The sequence below is a fragment of the Myodes glareolus genome, chromosome 3 (assembly GCF_982192425.1).
Source record: "Myodes glareolus chromosome 3, mMyoGla1.1, whole genome shotgun sequence".
Taxonomy (NCBI): Eukaryota; Metazoa; Chordata; class Mammalia; order Rodentia; family Cricetidae; genus Myodes; species Myodes glareolus.
In genome coordinates this window covers 37,946,769-37,972,771 of record NC_142028.1, presented here as the reverse complement: position 1 = coordinate 37,972,771, position 26,003 = coordinate 37,946,769, and the positions used below count along the sequence as shown (strand labels likewise).

The window sequence follows — 26,003 nt, the reverse complement described above, 5'->3', positions numbered from 1 at the left end:
AAGGTTTTGAGACTTTGGGGAGTTGTGACGCAGGAAAAGCCGTGCCTGGGTTTGTCTGTGCTGGGAACAGAAACCAAAGCCTTGTGTTTGATAGGCTAGATGCTCTACCACTGAGCCAAATTTCCAGTCCCTATCAGTCAACTCAAGCAATAAAGGGAAGCATATGAATTCATAAGCCTGAAATGGGAGATGGGTCAACAGGCCAGAGTGAGCTTGGTGACAACCATTATTCATCTGTGTAGGTTCTGGGGCTCCTCACTGATTCTGGATGTGGACTTTCCATCGTTAGCACGTTCTGAAGCAACTGTCCTGGGATGAAAGATCTGGGCTAATAGAGGGACAGGCTTCTGGGCTATGGAGGCAGCAGTGGACACACATGGGAGGGGAAGGATTGTTTGTTTTTTGAGACTTTGAGACAGGATTTCTCAGTGTAACTTTTGGAGTCTGTCCTGGAACTCACTGTGAAGACCAGACTGGCCTTGAACTCAGAGAATTCCCTGCCTCTACCTCCCTAGTGCTGGAATAAAGGCATGTGCACCAACACCACTAGGCTGGGGCTGGGGGTGGGGGGAGTCTGCTTTATGAGTGTCAAATTTCAAAGGCATCAAGCTAAGGGTTTCTTAGAGTCCTTCACCATTCACTGATCCCCTCACACCTGTCCTGGGATGGAAACTAGGGCTTTGCATACAGTAGACAAGTGCTGTACAATGAGCTATGTCCCCAGAGCCCTGATCTGACAGGCCATCGGTGTGAATACCCAGAAGTTACCAAGCCTATTAAAATACCCCAATAGTACCCCAGTAACTGCTATTAGGGCCTTAACCACTAATACTGAATAACTTGCTCAAGGTCACATGGATATTAAGGGGATAATGAAGCTTCCAGAGAGGAAGGTGGGCCAGGAAGAGGGAAAGTAAGAGATGTTGAGAACCCCTCAGAATCGGAGGTGACCAACTCCCACATACCACCCCAAATGTTTCAGGACCATGGATAGTACCGAGCTTTTCAGCACTCCCGAGGTGGCTCCAGCAGAAGTGTAGGTCAGAGCTGGGGTCTGGGTGAGGTTTCCAACCAGCTCCTGGCTGCTCCAATGGGGCGGGGGCCGCCTGCAGGGCCGGGCGGAGCTGTGCTGCCATCTGGAGCCGCTGCTGCCAGCGGCCACTGTCAGGGCGCGAGCAGCGGAGCGCACACAGGGCTGGAGAGAGCACCGCTGCCTTGGCACATGGGTCGTCCTCGCCCCTAGCTCAGGTGGCTGGGGTCTCGCAGCTAACCCCCACCCCGCGACTTTGGCCACTGGACCAGCCATGTCTCTCAGCGGAGCCTCGGAGCGCAACGTCCCGGCCACCAAGATTGAAATTACTGTGTCGTGCCGGTGAGCGGGCCATGCTAGGGAGGGCTTAAGTACTGGCAATGCCCCAGCCCCACGCAGCTGTAGGCTCGGTGTGGGCAGGGGGCTAGACCACAGAGGGAGCCACCACAAGCGGGAAACAGAACCAAGGCTGAAGGTGGGAGTCACTGGCAGGATGAAGGGGGGGAGGTCTCCCTGGGCAGCCCCACCCTATAAAAGCGGGCTCAAGCCTACCAGCTCAAAAGGTGGGCTGCAGGGATTTCTTAAGAGCTAGACCACAAGGGGCCAAAGTTCTGGGGCGAACCGCCTTCCTAAACCCTTGGAGACAGTGTGAGCATATATGCAGCCAATTGGCAGAGATTTCTGGTGTTGTCCCGAATGCTGACAGTGTGGACCCCAACACTCACTGGGGATTGTGATAGGGAGGGAGTACGATTTGAACCCCATGTCTCTTCCAGATGCCCAGTTTAGGACTGTGTCAAGGTGGTGGGCTGCAGAATGATCTAGCCCTCTGTCCATCTGTTTGTTGCTTTTCTCTAGAAATCTGCTAGACCTGGACACCTTCTCCAAGTCGGACCCCAGTAAGCGGCTCCAGGGCCTGGAGGAGGAACCCGGGGTGTAGGAGCGGGTGGGGTGGTGAGGGGTGCGGGCCGACCTGACGAGCTTCCCTCCCCTGCCCCCACCCGCAGTGGTGGTGCTTCACACGCAGAGCCGGGCCAGCCAGGAGTGGCGGGAGGTGAGTCCCAGAGCCCCAGCCTAGCTCAGGGCCGCTCCCGGGAACCTCCAGCCCGGCTGCCCGTGCTCATCCTCCGTCCCCCCGCCCAGTTCGGACGAACGGAGGTGATTGACAACACTCTGAACCCAGACTTCGTGCGCAAATTCGTCCTCGACTATTTCTTTGAAGAAAAGCAGAATCTCCGCTTCGATGTGTGAGGCTCCTAGAATCCTGTCTTGGTCTACCGCCCCTCCTCCCCAACCTGGATCAGTTCGGAATTCTGCCTGGTCCCCACCCCCATCCCCACCTTCCAACCTGGCTCCTCCCCCAGGCCCAGGACCCTCGCCAAAGGGCATCACTCTGGTCTTAACTCCGCCCCCCACACCCAGGTTGGCTCCGCCTTAGAAAAGGATCATCTAGTTCCTACCCAAGCCTGACCCTACCCACAACCTTGCCACCTAATTTAGCTCCACCTTGACCTCGGGTCCTTTCCCCCACCAAGCCTACACCTTGGCTTCACCCCAGGCATGACCCTCTCGACCCTTACACACCTGTCCCAAACCAGACTCAGGTTCAACTGGGGTCTACTGCCCCTCTTTTCACCTACATTTTTAACCAAGACCTCTTCCAGACTTTCTCCCACCCATCCCCACCCCACACCGGTTCCACTCTCTTTCCAGGTACAACGTTGACTCCAAAGCCAACATCTCCAAACCGGTAAGCCTGCAGCGACTGGCAGATTGCCTGGGCACACAGAGAGGCTAACCTGTCAAAGGACTTCCCTCCCCACTCCCAGCATCCTCCACCAGCACATCAGCCTTTCTTAGGTCCTGGCTCCTCTGGCCTCCCTCCCACCAACCCCAACCCTAGCTCCTCCCCTGGTCTGCTCCAGCCTTATTCCCTGCTGTTCTTCCTTCGCTGCCTACCTCCTGGGACCTGCAGAAGGTGAGAATTTGATTGGGAGCTCATCAAGAAGCAGAGAACATGTGGGGCTGTGGCTCTGGCAATGACCCTCTGTCACCTGCACTTCAGAGTTATCTTGGTCAAGAGAAGCAGCATCACGGGGTGGGCTTGGTTGGCACTCAGTGCCCCCCACCATCTGGCTGACTCCCTATCTTGGCACAGGATTTCTTGGGACAAGCGTTTCTGGCCCTCGGAGAAGTGATTGGAGGACAGGGCAGTCGAGTGGAACGACCTCTTACGTGAGCTGAAGGGGAAAAGGTCCAGGGGAGGGAGGGTCTCTCTGAGTTCACCCTTCCAGCAAGACTGCTGGCAGAATGGCTGATGGGACTGCAGAGAGTGTCCCAACAGGAGCTTTGCCCAGCTCCCTTACTCCTGAAGAAAGTTGGACTCTGTTCAAATCAATCTCAGGCTGGACCTGTTTCCTTTTCATTCCTTTTCTAAGTCTGATTCAATCTTTAAAGCTTTCTTCCAAGTCCTACTCCACTGGGAAGCTTCCTGGAATAGATCAAATCCTCAGGTCTTGCCACTATACCCACTCACTAGACGATGCATTAGCCACATTCCAAAGCCTTGCCCTGGTTGAGGACCCCTAGATTCTGCCCCTGGACAAGCCTCTGTCACCCACTGTTTAATGGGCTAAAGTTGCAAAAGTGAGCCAAGCTAGTTGGAGGGAGGAGGTGAAAATCAGTGCAAAACAGACAGTAGACATAGTAAACAATATATGGAGAGAGGGGTGCAGGAGAGCTAGTGGAGCTCACTTCAGTCATTTGGGCAGCTGGAAGGCTAGTAACCCTGGAGCAGTACCTGAAGGTGAAGAGTGAGTTCTGCAGACATAGAGAAAACAAGCCTAATCAACCTACATCAGAGCAAACCAGCCAGTGTAGGTGGAGCCAAGAGAGGGACAGGGCAGGAGGCAGTAGATTAGGAAGTTCCCAGTCAGGCCCTTGTAGCTTTCACTCTGAGATCCAAGTCTATGTGAGGTTCTGAGCATGAGGAGTGCCATCACCTAACTATGCTGACCACTGGATTAAGAATAAACCCTGGCTCAAAAAAATAACAAAAAGAATAAACCCTATGTGGACAAAGACAGAAGCAGATGGCAATCAGAAAGCAGCCATTGTACTCCAGGGAGGAAATATGGTGGATGGGGAGCTGGTCAGATTTGGATGTACTGTGAAGGGGGAGCCAACAGATCCAAAACCCATGAAATACAGGAGGGAAAGGAAAGAGGCCAGGGCCTTCATCCCACCTGGGCAGCAGGAAAGAAGAAACCATGCTACCAATTGAAATGATTTGTTTGGGGGTTTTGGTTTTAAAATGAGTATACTGCCATGCATGGTAGCCCACCCCTGTAATCCCAGCACTCAGGATACTGAGGCAGGCAGGTTGTCACAAACTGGAGACCTGCTCACGTAATATAGTGAGCTGCAAGCCAGGCTGTGCTACACAGTGAAACCTTGTCTTGCCAGAGAGAAAGAAACAGAGGCAGAGAGAAAACCTGAGCCAGTTTGGAGGGACTGATTCAGCATGGACTCATGTTCTGTTCGATTCCAGGGTTTTTTTTGTTTGCTTGGTTTGGTTTGGTTTTTGGTTTTTGTTGTTGTGTTTTGTTTTGAGACAGGGTTTCTCTATGTAGCCCTAGATATCTTGGAATTCACTCTATAGACCAGGCTGGCCTCGAACTCACAGAGATCTGCCTGCCTCTGCCTTCCAAGTGCTGAGATTAAAGGCGTGCACCACTACCACCTGGCATAGATTCCAAGTTTTAAAATCAGATTACCAAGTTCACATTGCAAAAAAATAAATTAAATAAAAGTTTTTTTTTTCTTGAAGAAAGGTACTGGAGTGTAGCTCAGTGTTAGACCATATCCTTAATAAACATGTGGGCCTGAGTTTGATCCCAACACAATAAAAGGAAGAAAGAGGAGAAAGTAGAGGAGAGGGAACCAACCACACTTAATGTTGCTGCAGCTCAAATAAACTAAGAATTGGAAATTACCTTTATATCACTGCTGGCTGACAAGAGGAGGTAGAGGCTAGAGAGTTTTAGAAGGTGGAAAGGGGGCATAAGAGCCAGAGAAATTTCAAGGAGTTTTTGCTGTAAAGGGAGAAAAAGAGATGTGTATATAGCAGACCTGGGGTCAGGAATAGATTTACAGGGCTGGTGACACTGCTCAGTAGCTAAAAACGTTCGTCACTATACTTGATGACCTACATGATAGGAGGAGAAAACCAAATCCCACAAGTCACACACACACACACACACAAAAAAAAATGTAAAATGATGCTCTATGTAGCCTTAGCTGTCCTGGAACTCACTCTGTAGACCAGGCTGGCCTCAAACTTACTGCGATCCACCTGCCTCTGCCTCCTGAGTGCTGGGATTAAAAGTGTGCATCAGCACCACCTGGCTTAGATTCCAAGTTTTAAGATCCTAGTAATCCCAGCACTTAGGAAGCTGAGGCAAGTTTTGAGGTTCAAGATCAGCCTGGGCTACCTCATGAGAACCTTTCAAGAGAAAAGAGATTTATAGTTTTTTAAATTATGTTTTTAAATTAGCATGCAGAGTAATGGGCTTCATTGTATCATCTTTGTATCAATATTTAGGTTTGTAGTTTGTGACATGAGAAAAATCTCACCACATTTGTAATTTGTAGTCCCTTGGCCAGTAGAGACTGAGATGCTGGTGGAGTAAACGGAAGGGGAAGCCAGGCGGGTGTGGCAGCTCATGCTTATAACCCTAGCTCTCAAAAACAGAAGGACTGCCATGAGTTTGAGGCCATCCTGGTCTACATAGTGAGTTCCAAGTAATCCTTAGCTATAAAGAATCTCAAAAAAAAAAGGAATGGGGAGCATTGCTGGTGTCCTCGTACAGACAAGACAGAGAGCGGGTAGTAGCTAGCAGAGGGGTAAAGAGTCACATGACAGTTCATTTATAGCAGCCATGTGGGTGAAGATGCTGGTGGCAGGGTAGCATGGCGGTGGGTGGACCATCTCTTCTGGTTGCTTCAGTTTTGTCAGCAAGTGGGAAACCAGGTCACTGGCTGAGAAAGGACGGGAGGAGGCCCTGATGCTGAGGGGAGAGGGGTGACTCTTCGTGTAGCAGAACTGGAGAGAGGCCATGAGTGCTCGGTAGGGTCGCTATGCAGTGGTAAGGACGAACCTGAGGTTTGTGGCCATGTGTCTGAAATGGAGACTGGTTAATTAGATTGTGTGGCCGTGCTCTACTGTGTGTGCAGTAAGAGTTAGATAGATTTGGGGTTAAACATGGCTGCAGTTCTGCAAATTAGTATATTAAAGTCAGAGCAGTGCTGGGAAGGAGGCTGCAGTTCACCCCAGGTGAGAGGCCAAGGAGAGCATGGCGAGAACACAAGGCGATGCAGTCAACAGCTGGTGGTTCACTGTGCTGGGCACAGCTCCATCCACAGTACACACCATCTGTTAAAGGGTCAGGATTTGAAGGAACTAAGAAAGGTAGCCGGGAGGTGGTGGCACACACCTTTAATCCCAGGATTCAGGAGACAGAGACAGGTGGATCACTGCGGCCAGCCTGATCTACAGAGTGATGGATGGCCAGGGCTACACAGAGAAACCCTGTCTCAAACACACACATACACACACACACACACACACACACACACAAGAAGCTTAAAAAGTAATTCTTTTTATTTGTTTATTATCCTTAATTTTGTCATCGTTGTTGTTTGAGACAAGGTTTCTCTGTGTAGCCCTGGCTGTCCCCCTGCCACTCACTCTGTAGACCAGGCTGGCCTTAAACTCAGAGATCCACCTGTCTCTATCTCCCAGTGAGACAGCTGCCCAGCTGAAACAATTCATTTTATTTTATTTTGATTTGTTTGTTTCTCCAAATCCAGGTTGACCTTGAAGTCTCTATGAAGAGGAGACTGGCCTTCATTTCTTATCCTGCTGCCTCAGTCTCCCAAATGCTAAGACTGTAGGCATGTATCACTACATCACATTTTATTTTTTTTTCTTTATGAGGCAAGGGTTTTTAAATTTTATTTCATGTGCATTGGTGTTAGGGTGTCAGATCACCTGGAACTGGAGTCATAGGCAGTTGTGAGCTACCATGTGGGTGCTAGGAATTGAACCTGGATCCTCTAGGAGAGCAGCCAGTGCTCTTAACCGCTGAGCCATCTCTCCAGCCCTGAGATGAGGTTTTATGTAGCTCTGGCTGCCTTAAAACTTGCTTTGTAGACCAAACTGGCTGCAAACCTAGATGATCCTGCTGCTGACTCCTGAGTACTGGTGTTATAGGTGTAGCTGTCATGCCCAGCTGAGATCTCTCACTTTAAAGATGGGGAAATCACATAGCAAGTTAGGGCTAGGACTTGAACCCACAACTCTCCTTTTTTATTTTTTATTTTTTGTTTTGTTTTTCTGGGGGTTTTTTTTTGGTTTTGGTTTGGATTGGTTTGTTTTTTTTTTTTTTTTTTTTTTTTGAGACAAGGTTTCTCTGTATAGCTTTGGAGCCTATCCTGGAACTCACTCTGTAGACCAGGCCGGCCTCGAACTCACAGAGATCTGTCTGCCTCTGACTCCTGAGTGCTGGGATTAAAGACGTGTGCCACCATCACTCGGCTCCTTATTTGTAAGGGGGCAGGCACACATGTGCCACAGAGGTCAGAGGAAAACTTGTGGGAGTTGGTCCCCTTCTTATACCAAGCATATCCTAGGAATCAAACTCATGTTGGCAGGCTGGGTAGCAAGTACCTCCATCCCTTTACCCACTAACTCTCTTTGCCAGTCCTGGGGACTCTTGGACTAGCTTCCCTGAACATTCTGAATCCTTTAGGGAATCATGATTCACAGGCCTCTATCATAGGGTCCCTTAATGCTTAGGGACCCAGGAAAATCAGGAATGGGGATCCCTGGATTCACGCTTTGTGCACAGGGAAATGTCCCTTTGTGGGCCAGGAGAGAATAAAGCTTCTTTTGTTTTTTTTTCCTTTTGTTTAAGTCCTTTGTTGTTTGGTGAGTGGAGATGGGGTTGTTACTGCTTGTAGTTTGGTCTTTTGCTTTGAGGCATGATCTTGCTATGTATCCTAAGCTGACCTAGAGAACTCACTGTGTATCCCAGGCTAGCACCAGGCTCACAGCAATCCTCCTGCCTCAACTTCACATGTGCTAGAATTATAGGCATGCTTCATGTCCAGCTATGTTTTGTTTGTTGAGACAGAGTCTGACTTAAGCAGCCTAGGCTAGCCTGAAAGTTTTGATCCCCCTTCTCTGGCTTCCTGAATCTTACCTCCCATCTTCAAAAGGCAAAGCAAGATTTTGCATCTAGGTATAAACAGAAATTCCTCTTCTCATTCAGAAATGTCCATCACACTCCACTGTCTATAGCATCTAGCAGGCCACACCCTAGAAGCTCCCCGAGGGCAGAGTCTGGCATATCTGCTGAGTACCCACTGGCCCCTCCCAATCTAGGACAGTGTTTGGCCTGGGGTAGACAGTCAGGGCTGTTTGAAGACTGCACCCTTCACAAGTAAAAGGCTTAGAAATCACTTGCCTTCCAGGCACTTGTATAGATCCCTTTACAGCTGCTTGCCATCCTCATTTCATAGAGAGAAACAATACCCTACAGGAGTCCAGCAGCTTAAAAACAATGAAACACACCCGCCTTTGCCACACTGCTGTTAATCTGATACCCCCTCGGCCAGTTTGCAGCAAATCAAAGCAGGCCTTTTCCAACCAGGAGCTACTCAGAATAAAAGCAGGGCATACTTAGGGGATTGTCAGCAAATAGAAAACTGGCCCACAGAAACCCAGACTGATCACTCCAACTCTCCCTTCTCTCTCTAAGGGGCTTTTTCTGCTTCCAGGGGTGTGCCGGGCAAGAAGTGTGGAACCATACTGCTGACTGCTGAAGAGCTCAGCAACTGTCGGGTCAGTGAGGACCACATGCTAGACCACAGACTCCTTCATTTCCCAGACTCCCTCAACCAGCTGAAGGCTCCAGGGTAGTTGGATCTCAACAGCCCCTCTATCAATCCTTAGGACATTGCAACCATGCAACTGTGTGCAAACAAGCTGGACAAAAAGGACTTCTTCGGGAAGTCAGACCCTTTCCTTGTGTTCTACAGAAGCAATGAGGATGGCACGTGAGTCACCCCATATAGCACTGAGGCTAGGGATGAGGTCCATGCTTAATGAGTGGGGAATCTTGGAATCCTCTGTAGGTAGTGGTCTCAGTGCCATTCCAAGGAATCTTCCAGTTTCCTGCCTCCCTCCAGGTTCACCATCTGCCACAAGACAGAGGTTGTGAAAAACACACTGAACCCAGTATGGCAGCCCTTCAGCATCCCTGTGCGGGCACTGTGCAATGGAGACTATGACAGGTCTGGTTCAGTATCAGTTGCTCTTTCAGGGGACCAAGACATAAGTGAGGCTCCCTCTGAAAGCGGATGAGGTTCCTGAGTCCCAAAATGAGGACTAGTAGGTTGAAAGAGCAGGAGAACAAATGAGTGAGCAGATACAAGTTTAGAGGGTCAGAGGGGCAGCTAAACTGGGAATGGTTGGGTGTGTGGAGAAACTGTGAATGGGTGTATAAAGAAGTGGTGGGTGGGTAGAGGAGAAGATGATGAAAGCATAGAAAATGAACAGAAAATTCGACTGGTAGGTATATCAGCAGACGGAGAGAAGATGGGCAATTAACAAATGCAGATGTGATAGACGAGCATGTAAGTTGATGAATGACTGCAGAGCAGCAGACACATGAATGGAAAACCAAGTAGAATAGAAAAGGACAGGTAGAATGACAAGTGGATTGATGACCAGACAGATGAATCATGGATGGATGAATAGATGATTAGTGGATGACTCAGCTGATGGATGTGTGTAAAGGAGGTGGCTGACCCAAAGGAACTACCAAGTAGGTGGTACAAAGACTGGTGGGTGAATAGGGTAGGACTGAAGGGCACCTGAATGGCTGCTTATGCAAATGAATGGACAGACGTTAATATGGCTGGGTATTTAATTGACAGGTGGGTGCTTGTATGTATTAGAGTTGGTGAATGATGGATTGTATGACTTGATGGGTGAACAAAGGGGTAGATTAATAGGTAATTGTACTGGCATATATATGAGTGAACGGATGGCTACATAGATAGTTTGATGGGTTGGACTTAATAGATATGTGAGATAGGGGACAAAGTCTTTGGACCCAGGTGTGGTGACACATATTTGTAACCTCGGGACTCAGGAGGTTGAGGCAAAAGGATCTCGAGTTTAAGGTTAGCCTGGGTTATACAGCAAGGTTGTTGAAGGAAAGAAGGAAGTTCCAGAAGAAAGGGAGAAAATGCTGAAGTGAGGGTAGGTTAAGGTCTTTGGAAACAGGATATCTGGGTTCAATATCAGCTCAGTAACTTCCTAACTATGAAATCTTAGCCAAGGTACTTAGATTTCTGGGGTGGGTAGTAGGGGAAGGGTATATAGCAACTTTCTTTTAAAAACCACAAACAATAGTACTCACACAGAATATTTGTTACATTAAATGAGACAGTCTGAAAGTGTTAAGAACACTGTCTGGAGTAAAGGGAGATTCAAATGGCAAATACGTGTGGGGTGTGTATGGTATGTGTGTGTGTATATGTGTGTGGTGTGTGATGTGTGTGGTATGTGTGTGATGTGTGTGTGGTGTGTGTGGTGTATGTGTGTGTGATGTGTGAGTGGTGTGTGTGTGTGGTGTGGTATGTGTGTGTGTGTGTGTGGTGTGTGTGATGTGTGTGGTATGTGTGTGATGTGTGTGTGGTGTATGTGGTGTATGTGTGTGTGATGTGTGAGTGGTGTGTGTGTGTGATGAATGGTGTGTGTGTGATGAATGGTGTGTGTGTGGTGTATGTGGTGTATATGTGCAGTGTGTATGTGTGGTGTGTTTGTGTGGTGTGTATGTGTGTGGTGTGTGATGTGTGTGTGGTGTGTGTGATGTGTGTACTTATATGTAGTGTATGTGTGTGATGTGTGTGGTATATGTGTGGTTGTATGGTGTGTGTGGTGTGTGAGTGGTGTGTGTGTGTGGTGTGTGTGGTATATGTGTGGTTGTATGGTGTGTGTGGTGTGTGTGTGTGTGTGTGTGGTGTGGTATGTATGTATGTGTGGTGTGTGTGTGTGGTATGTGTGTGTGTGGTGTATGATGTGTGTGTGGTGTGTGATATGTGTACGGTGTGTATGGTGTGATGTGTGTCTGGTGTGGTATGTGTGTGGTGTGTTTGTGGTGTGTGTGGTGTGGTGTGGTGTGTGATGTGTGTGGTATGTGTATGTGGTGTGGTGTGTATGGTGTGTGTTGTATGATGTGTGTGGTATGTGTGTGGTGTGTGTGTATGATGTGTGGTGTATGTATGTGTGTGTGTGGTGTGTGTGATATGTGTGTGTGGTGTATGTGTATGCATGTGTGGTATGTGCTGTGTGTATGGTGTGTGCGTGTGGTGTGTGTATGTGGTGTGTGTATGGCATGTGTGGTGTGTGTGTGGTGTTTGATGTGTGGTATGTGTGCGTGTGGTGTTTGATGTATGTGGTGTGTGTGTGTGTGTGTGTGTTTTCCATAACAACAGTAGTAACAAGGTAAGTGGTCAGGTATGTACATGAGCTGAATAAAAAAAAGGGTGGAAGGTTGGAAATGAGCAACCGCTAGAAGGACAGATGGATGGGGGGTGACAGAGTATGGGGAAGTGACTGGAGTGTTCCTGGGGTTTGGCATGTACACACAGCCCATGTTTGGTTTTATCATGTGCATTTCAGAACAGTGAAGATTGATGTATATGATTGGGACCGAGATGGAAGGTAGGTGCATGAGCTGATGTGCTCTTTCTCCTGTGCTCACTGGAGCAGTTCCTAGACCACGTGGTACATTCACTAGGAACCTCAAAGCAGCTCTGGGAGCCAGAAGGGTGATGGCAGACACACAGCTGATCTGCTAGATAGCTCTCTAGTACACTGTCTTCCACCTTTTTCTTCCCCATCTAGCCCCACCCCCACTGCCCTGTAGCCCAAGTTAGGAACTCAGGCAATAAAAGCTCTAGGGTTCTGCTCTGGCTCTGTACCAGCAGCTGCTGCTTACCCACCCATGGCCTCATTGCAGCCATGATTTCATCGGCGAGTTTACAACCAGCTACCGGGAGTTGAGCAAAGCCCAGAATCAGTTCACAGTGTATGAGGTGAGGGCATGGCCCTGATATTTTGCCAAGCACTCTGTCCTGGGCAGCTGGGTATAATTGTCACTGTGACCATCCAATATTTAGGTACTTAACCCTCGGAAGAAATGCAAGAAGAAGAAATATACCAACTCGGGGACCGTAAGTATTCCCTGGACTCGGACCTCCCCAGTCCTTCTGTTTTTAATCAGTGGTGACATGCATGACAAATAACGGAGGCAGGACATCTGGGACACAGGTCGTCTAGGACAGTAACACTGAGGATAAGGTGACACCACTGAACTTTTTGTTGTTGTTTTTGTTTTCTCACCCAGAAAATTTTCCTATTATTACACTTTTGCAGGATTAAAAAAATGCCTTTAGTTGCATTTCCAAATTTAAAACGTTTTTAGAATCCCAAGATGCACCTGACAGCTTCTCCCTTTATTCTTTCAGAGACTAAGCAGGGTGGGAGCAGCTGGGCAGGAGTGGAAACACACATGTCCCTTCATGTACTTTTCTCCAAAGCTGTACTAGGTTCCCTCTTTTGCCACCTCAGCTGTGCTTGCAAAAGTGACAGGGTTGCCTCTTGTATCCCACAGGTGACACTCCTTTCCTTCTCTGTGGACTCAGAATTCACTTTTGTGGATTATATCAAAGGAGGGTGAGTCATGGCCAAGTCAGCAATGAGTTCTCTTGTTTGTGAATGGGCAGGGCCCACTGAACTTTGCTTCTCTAAATTTCATTTTTCTCCTATGTAAAATTGGTATTTTAGTTATTATTTCAGGACCATAGTGTTACTTACATTAAGCTACACACAATACCCTAGTCATGAGAATAATCACTTAAATTCTGCTGCAGAGTGTGATCCATGGACCACCACCAGTAGCAGCAGCAGTATCTGGTACTTTGCTGATGCCATTAAGACTGCCTGGATTACTATCTGCAATTTAACGTAGATCTATGTCTGGGAAATACTGGTGTTGTGGGTATTGGTCCCTCACTAATCATGCCATCTACTTCTCCACTAGGACACAGCTGAACTTCACAGTAGCTATTGACTTCACTGCTTCCAATGGTGAGACATGGATGAGATTGTGGGAATGGGCAGATTCTAAGGGAATCTTTAAAAACTGGCCTAGATTCCTACCTGGGTTAAGACTTTAACTACCCAAGAAAGCTACACTATGTGAAGTCAATCCACACACTGGACAGGTGTGATGGAGGGAAAGTACTGGGTGCAAAGGTAGACAGAGGGTACAGGAATATGATGGGTATCTAATCAGATAAGGTTGAAAGGCTAGCTTGCTCAATTAGCCAGCGAAGAAATGGACAGGGTGGGAGAAAATGGAGTTATCAGGAGAGGATAAACAGATTGGTGGGTAGGTACTTACCAGGATAAATTAATAGGTAGTGAATGATTAATCAGTGGACAAATAAATGAATAAATCATGGGGAGAAGGATTTGTAAATGAGTGCACTAAGGGGCATGTAGGGGTGTGTGTGTGTGTGTGTGTGTGTGTGTGTGTGTGTGTGTGTGTGTGACTGTACAGGCAGACAGCTGTTGTTTTAGGTTAAGGAAGTAACAGGTAGGTGCATTAGCTAGGAGAGTCTGGCAGGAGAATGAATCCATATGAAAAGAGAATGGAATAGACAGGGATGGCTGAATAGACAGAATATCATAAAGATGGAAAGGAAGAGAAACGACAGGTAAGCAGGAGGCTGGCTGCATGGATGGGTGGATAGGCAGGATAATAACAAAAGTAGATGGATAGAAATGAGTAAATAGGTTGAAAACTGAATTTGCTGCCTGGCAGATGGGTTGGAGGATATACGAGTAGACAGATGACCATGTAAAACGTATAAAACATACAGAAACAAGTGATAGTTTCAAGAGGGGTATATGAACAGATGATTATGTCACACACAGAATGAGGGAGTCCATAGGTAGAGGTGGATAAATGGATCGGTGGGTGGATGCATACAAGGACAAGCAGGTGACTGTGAGGTCTGAGCGCCTGTGTCTCTACAGGGAACCCCCTGCAGCCCACCTCGCTACACTACATGAGTCCCTACCAGCTCAGCGCCTATGCCATGGCCCTCAAGGCAGTGGGAGAGATCATTCAGGACTACGACAGTGACAAGCTCTTCCCAGCCTATGGCTTTGGAGCCAAGCTGCCCCCAGAGGGGCGGATCTCTCATCAGTTCCCCCTGGTACAGTATGGGCCAGAGCCTACACTCAGTGCCCCTCAGATGGTTGACCGCTGTTAATATGTTGTGAGGGGCAAGAGCCAAGGAGGACCTATGACACAGTGACAGGACAGGGAGATGGGGCAGTGTGGAGAAGAGCATGCAAGTGTCTAGGGTGAGAGTGAGCTGGGATCAGAGCACCCCTGAGTGTCCTCTGTATGGGCTTAGCTGGGATGAACCTCATCTTTTTTTTTTTTTTTTTTTTTGGCAGAACAACAATGATGAGGACCCCAACTGTGCAGGTATTGAGGGCGTGCTGGAGAGTTACTTCCAGAGTCTGCGCACAGTGCAGCTCTATGGGCCCACCTACTTTGCTCCTGTCATCAACCAGGTGGCCAGGTAAGAGGACTGGGTGGCCGTGAGGGGGGAAATGATTGGACCTAGACACAGGCAGACACACTCTGAGTGAACTTAGACTTAGGAGGGAAGAGGAAGTTTTCAGTGTACAGTGATCTAGGACCTGGTACCAAGATGGTACTCAGCCTGTGCTTAGAAAAAGTATCAAGAAGCATCCTTAGCTGCTGCTTGAGAGCCACATCCCAGGCCACAAGGTGGAGTTGATGGCCTTGACTTTGTCTAAGAGAGAGAAGAGTCTGTGGGACAAAGGTGAAGGCACCAGCTTTGCTACTAGACATAGCTGTCAACCTGGCACTAACCAGGTGACCTTAAGTAACTTGCTTTGTTTTTATTTTTATTTTTTATTTTTCTGAAAAAGGGTCACATAAAGGCCAAGTTGTCCTGGAATTTGCTATGTTGGCAAAGCTGCCCTTGAATTCCTGATCCTCCTGCCTCCACCTCCTAAATGCTGGGATTGTAGGTGTGACACTACTATGCCAGCTAGCTTAGCCTCTGTCTTAGTCATTGTTACGTTGCTGTGACCATAATCAAGGAAACTCTTACAAAAGAAAGCATTTAACTGGGAACTTGCTTATAGTTACAGAGGTCGTTCATTATCATCATGGCAGGGAGCATGGCATGGCAGCACACAAGTGGACATGGTACTGGAGAAGTAGCTGAGAATTCTACATCTTAATCCATAGACACAGAGAAAGACATGCTTGCCCTGGTATGGGCTTTTTTTTTTCTTTTTTCTTTTTTTTTCTTTTTTTTGGGGGGAGGATTTTTCGAGACAAGGTTTCTCTGTAGCTTTGGAGCCTGTCCTGGAACTCGCTCTTGTAGACCAGGCTGGCCTCGAACTCACAGAGATCCACCTGCCTCTGCCTCCCGAGTGCTGGGTTAAAGGCATGCTTTTGAAGCATCTAAGCTCACCCCCCAGTGACACATTTTCTCCAACAAGGCCACACCTCCTAATCCTTTAAATCTTTCTCAAATAGAGCCACTCCCTGGTGATAAACATTCAAATATATAAGCCTGTGGAGGCCATTCATTCAACTCACCACAGGCTCTTTTTGTTTGTTTGTTTGTTTGTTTTTAGAGTTTTTTTTAAAAGACAGGGTCTCAGTTTGTAATCCTGGTTGTCCTGAAACTCACATCGTAGACCAGGCTGACCTCAAACTCACAGAGATCCACCTGTCTTTGCCTTCTGAGTGCTGGGACTAAAGACATGTGCCACCATTGCCTAGCTCTCTACCTTCTTTTTGTCTGTTTGTGTTTGGGACCAGATCTCACTATCTAGCCAAGGCTAATATCTATCCCCATATACAGTCCAAGAGATTGGCCTACTGCAGCCTTCTAAGTGCTGCCATGACAGGCATGTAGCACCATACCCAGTAACATTAACTTACTTTCAGAGTTATTATGAGGTTAGGTAGCAAAAAAAGTTATTAGATAATGATGTAAGAGGTAACAGCATAGCATCTGACCCACAGAAGGTACAGATTAGATTTAAAACTATGAAAATTTCAGAATAAACACAAGTAATGAATGAAAACCCAGATTTACCAGTCAGTGGTGTCACACACCTTTAATCCCAGCACTTGGGAGGCAGACACAGGCAGATCTCTGTGAGTTCGAGACCAGCCTGATCTACAAAACAGGTTCCAAGACAGTCAGAACTGTTACACAGAGAAACTCTGTCTCAAAAAACAAACAAAAGAAGTAAATGCAGGGGGCTGGAGAGATGGCTCAGAGGTTAAGAGTATTGCCTAGTCTTCCAAAGGTCCTGAGTTCAATTCCCAGCAACTACATGGTGGCTCACAACCACCTGTAATGGAGTCTGGTGCCCTCTTCTGGTCTGCAGGCATACACACAGACAGAATATTATATATATAATAAATAAATAAATATTTTTTAAAAGAAGTAAATGCAGAAATGGTGGCACACACTTATAATTCCCATACTTATGAGCCGAGGCAGGATGATCTCAAACTCAAGGTCAGCCTGGGCTACATATAGACATCCTGTCTCAAAAACAAGACAAATTAACCATTATACACTGAATAAAAGAGATCTAGCTAAGGGGCCTGGAGAAATGACTAGGCAGTTGAGAGCACTTACAGAGGTACTGAGTTCAAGTCCCAGCAACCACATGGTGGCTCACAACAATCTATAGTGGGATCTCATGCCTTCTTCTGGCACAAAGGCATACATGCAGATAGAGCACTCATCCACATTAAATAACCAAGCAAGCAAATAAATCTTTAAAGCAATTTAGCTAAAAATCTGAGCTAAATCTCAGAAAGCTTGGAAGTAAAAGAATGGGGGAAAGAATAAATGCAGGTTGTGGATGTACTCAGTTGTTAGAGAACTTGCAGGAAGCCCTAGGTTCAATCCTCAGCACTCCATAAACTAGCACGAGGAAGTAGAGTCAGAAGGATTAGAAGTTCAGGTTCTTCTGAAGCTACAAAGTGAGTTCAAGGACAACCTGGGCTACAAGTGACCTCATCTCAAAAAAAAAAAAGTAACAACAACGAAAATATATGGTTAAAGGCTTTCTGAGAGATATTTAGGCCTGTAAACTCCCTATTCCCTATAGAAGACTGGATTACTTTCTGGTGTATAATGAGGATATTAGTTACTTTAATTGTAAAACTAACATAATATTCCTGCAGAAAACATTAAGGACAGGAAAATGAAAGTTTTAAATAAAAGCGGGGCATAGTAGCACACACCTTAAGTTCCAGCACTTGAAAAGCAGAAACAGGCGGATCTCTGTGATTTTGAATCAGTCTGGTTTACATAGTGAGTTCCAGGCTAGCTAGGACTACACAGAGAAACCTTCTCTCAAAACAAGCAGTAAAGGAAAACTAAAAGATGGAACATGTTACAATCTGATCACATATTTCACAAACAATTTTTTGTCACAAATTTTGGAATCTGTTCATTTCTGTTATTGTTACTAAACAGAATTGTTATACATTATCTTGGGCAACTACACTGATTCATTCACTCATTTATTTAATAAACATTCATTTAAGGATAATTCTATCAAAAGTGTAGGTTCTGGAGTAGAGTTAATACATCAGTGCTCACTCTTACTCCTCTTCCTCCCCCTCTCCCCCTCTCTCTTCCTCCCTCTCCCTGAGACAGGGTCTCATGTATCCCAGACTGTAGCCAAGTTAATATAGACCTTCTGATCCTCTGCTTTTCTGCCTTCCAGTGTTGGGATTACAAGTCTGCACCACTATACGCAATGTATGTGGTGCTGGGATCAAACCCCCAGCCTAGTGTGTGCTAGACAAGCTATCAACTGAGCTATTAGATCCAGCGCATTGGTCATACAGTGTCATACACTGGCCTTGTGGCTTTGGCCAGTTCTCTTACCACTCTAAAATGATAATGCTAAGAATACTTACAATGCAGGGTTGTTATGAGGACTCGTTAGCAAACGTCAAACACTCACAAGAGTGCTTGCCCTTGGTAAGTGCTGTAACAGTAGTTATTGCTGTTCCTATTATTATCATTACCACTATTCAAAGGGCAGCTGCTGTGTGCTCAGTGCTCTGCTGGGGCCCTGGGGACTCACAGATGAATAGGATTTAGTCCTTGCCCTCGGGAGCTCCCGCCTTAGTGCAGCAGACAGAAATATAAATAAATCATCACTTCTGTAAGGCAAAGCTCCCCAGAAATTTCTAGCAAGTTGCCTGGTGGCAAAAGTAAGACACTGCATTCCCTGGGGGTGTTGTGGGGGGAGATTGAGGGCATAGCTGAAAGCAGTCAGACTGTGAGGGACTTTGAAGTAGTCCAGTGTTTCATCTTACAAATGCATGCAAACTTTTTATTCTTCTCCCATTGTGTCTGTGTTTGCTCTAATTATGTTTTTTTAAAAATGGAGCTTTGAGTGTACTTGATCCACTGGCTTCATCTACACATAGGACAATTCATCCTTAGGTCCCCCTCAATACCCTCAGGGTTTGAAGAACCTCTTGGAGAAGCAGAACACCCATCTCAAAGGATGGGGCTGCATCCTAGAAGATAGGAGTGCAGGTTACAGCAGAAGGGCTGCGCAGCCAGGTCTACAGGGCAAGCTGACCTTCATCAGGACAGGGCTAGTCGGCCTGGCAGTGCTGACAGCCTGTGAAAGCACTAAGTGACAAGTTTGGGAGATGCTGGGTGCCCAGATGTAACAAAGACAGGTGATCACATGGGGCAGTGTGCAGGAGCAGGCCAGGGCAGATACACATGGACACCAGCTTCTTTTCCCCTGGAGACTGCTGCTTAGTGTTTCTGAACTTCAGCTTCCTCGTTTTAAAAATAGGATAAGCTAGGTAAGGTGGTGTACACCTGTAATCCCTGCACCTAAGAGTCCGTGGCAGTGGGATTGTTGAGAGTTTAGAAGCCAGCCTGGGCTACACAGTAGTTCTAAACCAGCCCGTATAACTATTCTGTATAGTCCAGAGAATGATCTACAGTAGCCAGACTTTTGATTTGGAATGAGAGAGTTTATTATTAAGTAAGTAGCAAGGTGGGTGGATGTTATGGTCTGAGCCTTTAGAGGCAGGTAGATCTCTGTGAGTTCAAGGACAATTTGGTCTATAAACTGAGTTTCAGGCCAGATAGAGTACCTGGTGAGACCCTGTCTCAAACAACAATACCAAAAAAACCCACCCATAAACAAACAAATAAAACACAGAAATAAACAAAAACATATACAACAAGCAAAATTCTTCCTGGGTGCATGCTTAGCACAAAGCTCCCTTACTACACAATGCAGGTTACAGTGACTATCTGTGGAATGAGCAAGTGATAAAAGATAGCACGGGGCTAGACCTCCCATGAGGATGGGCTAGGATACAGGGGTACACAGGGCCTTCCTCAGTCATACCCACTCTGGACCTCAGCACACCTGCAGAACCATCTGACTCTGCCCTGTCACCATGCCTTTCTCCATCTTCTGAGACCAGGGTAAGCACCAGCACTGCCTAAGAAAATGTCCCATAGTGATGGAAGTGGCCTACATCTATGCTCACCAATATGGTATTCAGCAGCCACATATGAAAAGGGAGCCCTTAAAGGTAACTAGAGTGACTAATGAATGGAATTTTTCATTTAGTTTAACTTAGTTGATTTAAATCTTCATATACACATGTGAATAGGGACAATGCATTTGGCAGCACAGATCTATTATTTCCAGTTCACTTAGGATGTGAGACAGAGGTTGGGAGGCCAGGTAAAGTAAGTGGGTAGACTGAGGATGTCTGAAGTCTTTTTCTGGATTCAAAGATGGATGAGAGAGGAGAGAGGGTGCTGACCCACTTGGTGAATCATTACTGTGATCCAGCACCTGAGAGGTGGAAGCAGGCAGGAGGATTAGTTAGTGTCTGCTTCAGTTACAAAAGTGACCCTATCTTAAAGTTAGATACAGAATGGAGAGATGACAGGCAAGGGTCACAGTTAGGTCCAAAGAGTGTGGGATCCAGAGGCCCGTATGGTGGCTACTTCTCTTATGGTGGCTGTAGAAGCAGGGTCTGAAATGTGATCAGGGACTCTCGTGGCCACTGCATACCTTGGTCTTTCATGCAGGGCTGCAGCCAAGATTTCAGATGGTTCCCAGTACTACGTTCTGCTCATTATCACTGATGGCGTCATCTCCGATATGACACAGACCAAAGAGGCCATTGTCAGTGTGAGTCTGAGGAGGAAGGCTGGGAGGGAAGGGTCACTGTTCATACTGTGAAGAGGCTGAGATGTTTATTCCATGTGTATCCTAACAACTTCACCTGCCAGTTTCAGAGATGCCTATTGGCTGGGGCACAAAGAATACTTGCTTTTGACTCTCTATGTCCCAGCATGATACCAGATGAACCCACTAAGGAAACGAACTTAAGCAATGCTAGTCTTTTACAGTCAGCCAAGAAGCATGCCTGCCCTTTGTCCCAGGAGGGCAGAGCCCCTTTTATGTTATTTTTTTTAATCTGCTTTTAATTTAAGTTTTGTTTTGTGACAGGGTCTTACTATATAGATCCCTAGATAGCTTAGACTGTCCTGAATAACGGCAATCCTTCTGCCTCAGCTTCCCAAGTGCTGGGGCTATAGGTGTGAGCCACCATGCCTTAGTAGTTTTGTTTGTTGGTTTGCTGGATTTAGAGGGTTGTTTGTTTGTTTTGGGGTCAAGGTCTGACTATGTAGCTCTAGCTGGTCTGGGACTAGCTATAAAGACCAAGCCGCTCTTGAAATCACATGATCCTCCTGCCTCTCCCTCCTGAGTCTTGGAGAACAGGCATGATACACTGTGTCTAATGTGGCTATTTTGCTGTCATTAGGGTTTGTTTTTGTTTTTTGTCATGATAGGGTCTTACACTATGGCTCAGACTGGCCTAAAATTCATATTTATTTATTATTTAACCCACGCTGCCTCAGTTCCATGTGTATTAAGATTATAGATGAATGTCACTATGTCTTCAGGAAAACCTTTTTTAAATGATACTGGAAATATTCAAGGTCAGCCTGAACTACAGAGTGAGACTTTGTAGTTCAGGATAATAGGTATAAATCAACTAGCTATATGTTCTACCCAAAAGCATCTGTTGTGCATTCTGAGATAATCTGGAACAAAAGTTTCAGTATCTTCGCTCACAGGAGCACATGGCACACACAGACAGCCCAGTCCCTGCCCTGTCACGGCTGTTACAGCTGCTTACTCAGCCGTTCCTCTCCCCACAGGCCTCCTCACTGCCCATGTCTATCATTATTGTCGGTGTTGGACCTGCTATGTTTGAAGGTGAGTAGGATGGTGTGTGTGCATGAGTGGGACTAGGAACTGGAGAGAACAGGAGGGATCTAGGCATTAGGCCCTCCTCACAGACAAGACAGACTGGCACCTTGATGAACTCAAACATGTTTCCTCTCCATAAACATGGCTGCTGATGTTAAGACTTTCCTCTGCCTTCCCAGACTGGGACATGCAGGAAGGAAAGCATAGTAAGGACAATGATAACAATCCCACACCACTGTGGAGTGCAAGCATCAGCTCTCCCATGAGGACTCTGAAGGGCTCTAATGGGGAAGGGGCAGAATGAGTTGGAATTGGAGAGACCCATCCAATGATGCCTGCCTGTCTATTCTGCAGCAATGGAAGAACTGGACGGTGATGATGTACGTGTGTCCTCCAGGGGACGCTATGCAGAGCGGGACATCGTTCAGGTAGCCCTGGGTGTAGTGAAAGCCAAGAGAAATAAGGGGAAGGAAAGGCTTCCAAGCAGCCACTCCCCTTACTCTTTCCTAGTCACTTCCTGTTTCCCCTCACTCTTTAAAACCTTCCTCACTCAAAAAGCAAGTTCCTTTTTTTGTTTGTTGTTATTTTACTTACAAGACAAGATATTGTTAGATAGCACAAGCTGTTCTGGAACTCCTGATCCTCCTTCCTCAGCCTCCAGAGTGCTGGATTTACAGTACTGCAACATCACACCAGGTTCTGAACAGTTCTTTTAGTGTGGATCAAGCAGGTTGTCGGTACAGGAGGTACAGGAGGGCCAAGTCTCTGCCCTCTAGCGGAGATGACCAGTATTACACAGACAGACCAAGAAGCAAATGCTGCTGTTGTCAGCAACAGTTGTCAGGAAAGGCTTCTGTGAGGCTGTGATGTGGACATCGAGGTGAAACCCGAGGAAGGTATCAGCTTCACAGGCAGAGAAGGAGCATGTAAGACCTGCCAGAGGCTCAGACCGGGCTAGCAGGAGTGTCTGGCATGGTGAATATCTGAGGTTTGATGGTCATAATTCATTCTTAATTATGTATCTATCCATGTATTTATTGTTTGATTCATTTTGTTTTGTTTTAGATAGAACCTCACTATATAAGGAACTTCCTATGTAGCCCTGGCTAGCCTAAAGTTCATGGCAATCCTACTGCTTCAGCCTCCTAAGTGCTAAGATTATAGATGTTTGCCACCAGGCCCAGGCTCAAACTACATTGTAAAAGGACTTCTCTGGCTGTTGCCCTGTGGTGTGCTGTGGTAGGGCCAAGGAAAAGCCAGGAATCCATTAGCAAGCAGCAAGGATGACTGGGGATGCATGGAGACAGAACAGTGATCATGGTCAGAAATAGCCAATTCAAAAGACGTTTAGAGGCTGGGAGGCAGTTCCATTGGTAGAGTACTTGTCTAGTGTGCATGAGGCCTGGGTTTGATCTCCAGCACTGCATAAACCAAGTACTGCTGGCAATCCCATCACTCAGGAGGTGGACAAAGAAGGCTAAGAAGTCAAGGTCAGGTCAGTGAGATGGGGGCATTAAATGTACTTGCTAAGCAAGCCTGATGACGTGGGTTAGATTCTTGGGATCCCATGTTAAGGGGAGAACCCACTCTAAAAGTTGTCCTCTGCCCTCCACAAGGCACCGTGACACACTCATGCCTGCATTCACACATGCACATTGAATACATATAATAATAATAACAATCATAAATAATTTTTCAAAGTTCAAGGCCATTTTGCTACACAGTGAGTTCAAGGCCAATGTGGAGCCTATATGAAACCCTGTCTGAAAAAAAAATGTTTAAGAGCTGTGCATGGAGGTGTGTGTGAGTGTGTGTGTGTGTGCATGTGTGTGTGTGTGTGTGTGTGTGTACCTGTAATTCCTGTATTCAGAGGATAAGGCAGGAGGACTGAGAGTTCCATGCCAGCCTAGGTTATCTCAAAAGAATAACCAAACACAATAAGATACTTAAGAACCTGTTACAAGACTTGATGACTTGTTAAGACAGTGATAAGGAATTGAATGGCAACTTAAATGAGTCTTAGTTTTCTAGTGAGAGATGTCCCACTGACTGGGTTGGGGAAGCCAGAGGAGGGGATAGAGCAAGATGATCTGGTATTCAGTTGGTAACACTGGACTTGCGGGATCTGTGATAACCAAATGAAGAAGCAGTGTTAGCAACTAAATCTGTGGTTCCGGATCAGGCTCAGGCAAAGTGGCTACAGCCCTAACTAGTTAGGAGGCTGAGACAGGAGGATCACAACACAGTGAGATCTCATCTTGAAACAAGACAAAATAAGAAGCCAAGGATAGAGGTAAATATGAGGCCCCAGGAGGTAATTCCTCCTTTTCACTTTTCCCTCCTTTTACCAACCTTCTTTCCCAGGCAACTGTTCCTCCCCTTCCAATCGCAACAGCTTTCCCTCTCTCCCACAGTCCATTCATTCTTTCCTAGACTCAGGAGGTAAAAGCAGGTGGATCTCTCTGAAGCCAGCCTAGCCTACATAATGAACAGCTAGGGCTACATAGAGAGATCCTGGAGAGGAGAGAATGAGTTCCAAGCACAGGAAGACCCAAAGGAATGGGAACTGAGATGGAGTACAGCCTCAGAAAAGTAGGAGAAAAGGGTGTGGTGTCAGGCATGAGATTAGGACTGCAAATGTGGTCCAATGGTAGAGAACTTGCCTTGCATACACAAGATCCTGGGTTAGAGCTCCAGCACTCCACACAAAGAAGTGGGATGTATCCAGAAAGATGACATTCAAGTGTAAGGAAGTTAAAGAGACTCTCAGCAAGATGAAGACTGAAAATTATCGCCCACTGCACTGATTTAGTCTTATAGGGTTATTGATGACATTAGCAAGAGTAATTTCAGTGCTGTGTGAAGTCCAGTGAAAATGAGTTGAGGGTGAATAGAAAGTGGAGGTAGGGGTAGAGTGGGTAGAGAAAACAGATGTAGAAAACAGTCCAATATTAAGGGAGAAGAACAGTGATACTTGGAAAGAGATGTTAGGGATCAAAGATGAAACCTGAGTGCTTCCCACTCCCTTGACCAGAGCTCAAAACTCCTTTCTTGTCTGTCCCAGTTTGTCCCCTTCCGAGATTATGTGGACCGATCGGGGAACCAGGTGCTGAGCATGGCACGACTGGCCAAGGATGTGCTAGCTGAGATTCCTGAGCAGCTGCTGTCCTACATGCGCACCAGAGATATCCAGCCGCGGCCTCCACCCCCAGCCAACCCCAGCACAGCCTCAGCCCCAGAGCAGCCCTGAGGATTCCACACATCCAATGCTTAGCAGTCTGCTTACCTGCCCACCCACTGGAAGATAAAGGCACCTGGAGAGAGATCTGAACCTCCCCAGAAGAGCCAACTAGGTTGATCAGTGCTGGCTGACAAGCTTTCTGCCCCCTGACTATAGAAAGGCCTGGCATGATCACCACCTACCTGCCTCATGCCAATAATAAAGCTGATCTTACTCCATCTCTGTCTCATGGGTGTTGGAGAGGGAGACTAGGGGACCCAGGGCCTGGGACCTCACCTAGGAGCCAGGCTAGCTTCAGCTAGGTTAACATCCATCCCAACACACTGATCCAGTCACTTCTATATCAAACTTCGAACAGTTTTTAAAACTTTGTGTGTGTACTTTTACATTTTTTCCCCTCAGGAGAGACCCATAACTTTCATCAGATTCTCATAGAGGTTCATCACCCCAAAAGAGCTGGCTTTAAGACAATATGCAGACCTAGTGGTACAAGTCTGTAATCACAAATTCAAGGCCAGTGTAGGTAATTTATTTGGACATGGTCTTTAAGGGGGAAAAAAAAAAGGTGGTGGCACACACCTTTAATCCCAGCACTCAAGAGGCAAAGGCAAGGAGATATCTGAATTTGAGGCCAGCCTGGTCTACAGAGCAAGTTTCAGGACAGCCAGAGCTACACTGAGAAACCTTGTCTCAAAGAGGAAGAGGAAGAGGAAGAAGGAGAAGGAGAAGGAGAAGGAGAAGGAGAAGGAGAAGGAGAAGAAGAAGAAGAAGAAGAAGAAGAAGAAGAAGAAGAAGAAGAAGAAGAAGAAGAAGAAGAAGAAGAAAGACAGAAAAAAAAGAAGAAAGCTGTCGTCAGTGATAGATCCCTGGCCTTGTATGTGCAAAGGCCTTGGCACAATGGGGAAAAAAACTATATAACTCTTCTATTCCTTTATTCTGGTTGTTGATTTTTTAGAGAATGTCTTGCTGTGTAGCCCAGCCTGACCTGGAACTCACAGGCAGTCCAGGAAATCCTACCACGCTGAGATTACAGCTTATTTTGAACTTTCTGGAGGAGTATAATAACTAGTTTTTGTTGTTGTTGTTGTTGTTTTTGCAAATACAAGTCTTATACATTAGACACCGTTAGGCGATTTACAGACCTCATCTGTTTTAATCCTTACCATAACCCCGGGGAAGAGGTGCTATATATTATCCCCATTTAATAACCCAGTTACACT

General features: G+C 46.6%; 1 protein-coding gene across 2 annotated transcripts; it reads left to right on the top strand.

Moving 5' to 3' along the window:
• Positions 1-1,151: 1,151 nt before the first annotated feature.
• Positions 1,152-25,001, top strand: Cpne9 (copine family member 9). 2 transcript variants are annotated; one of them, XM_085686839.2, is made up of 20 exons: positions 1,153-1,372; positions 1,889-1,929; positions 2,038-2,084; positions 2,174-2,277; positions 2,744-2,780; positions 3,189-3,265; positions 8,873-8,936; positions 9,048-9,151; positions 9,284-9,388; positions 11,787-11,828; positions 12,127-12,202; positions 12,287-12,340; positions 12,781-12,842; positions 13,210-13,256; positions 14,211-14,392; positions 14,640-14,767; positions 20,351-20,453; positions 21,491-21,548; positions 21,897-21,970; positions 24,607-25,001. In XM_085686839.2, the coding sequence occupies exons 1-20, from the start codon at positions 1,305-1,307 to the stop codon at positions 24,790-24,792; spliced, it is 1,659 nt and encodes a 552-aa protein (XP_085542965.1). In that variant the 5' UTR covers positions 1,153-1,304; the 3' UTR covers positions 24,793-25,001. The 2 variants fall into 2 exon arrangements, with proteins under 2 accessions (XP_085542966.1, XP_085542965.1); XM_085686840.2 differs by lacking the exon at positions 20,351-20,453 and having other exon boundaries at positions 1,152-1,372; positions 24,607-24,797.
• Positions 25,002-26,003: the final 1,002 nt, after the last annotated feature.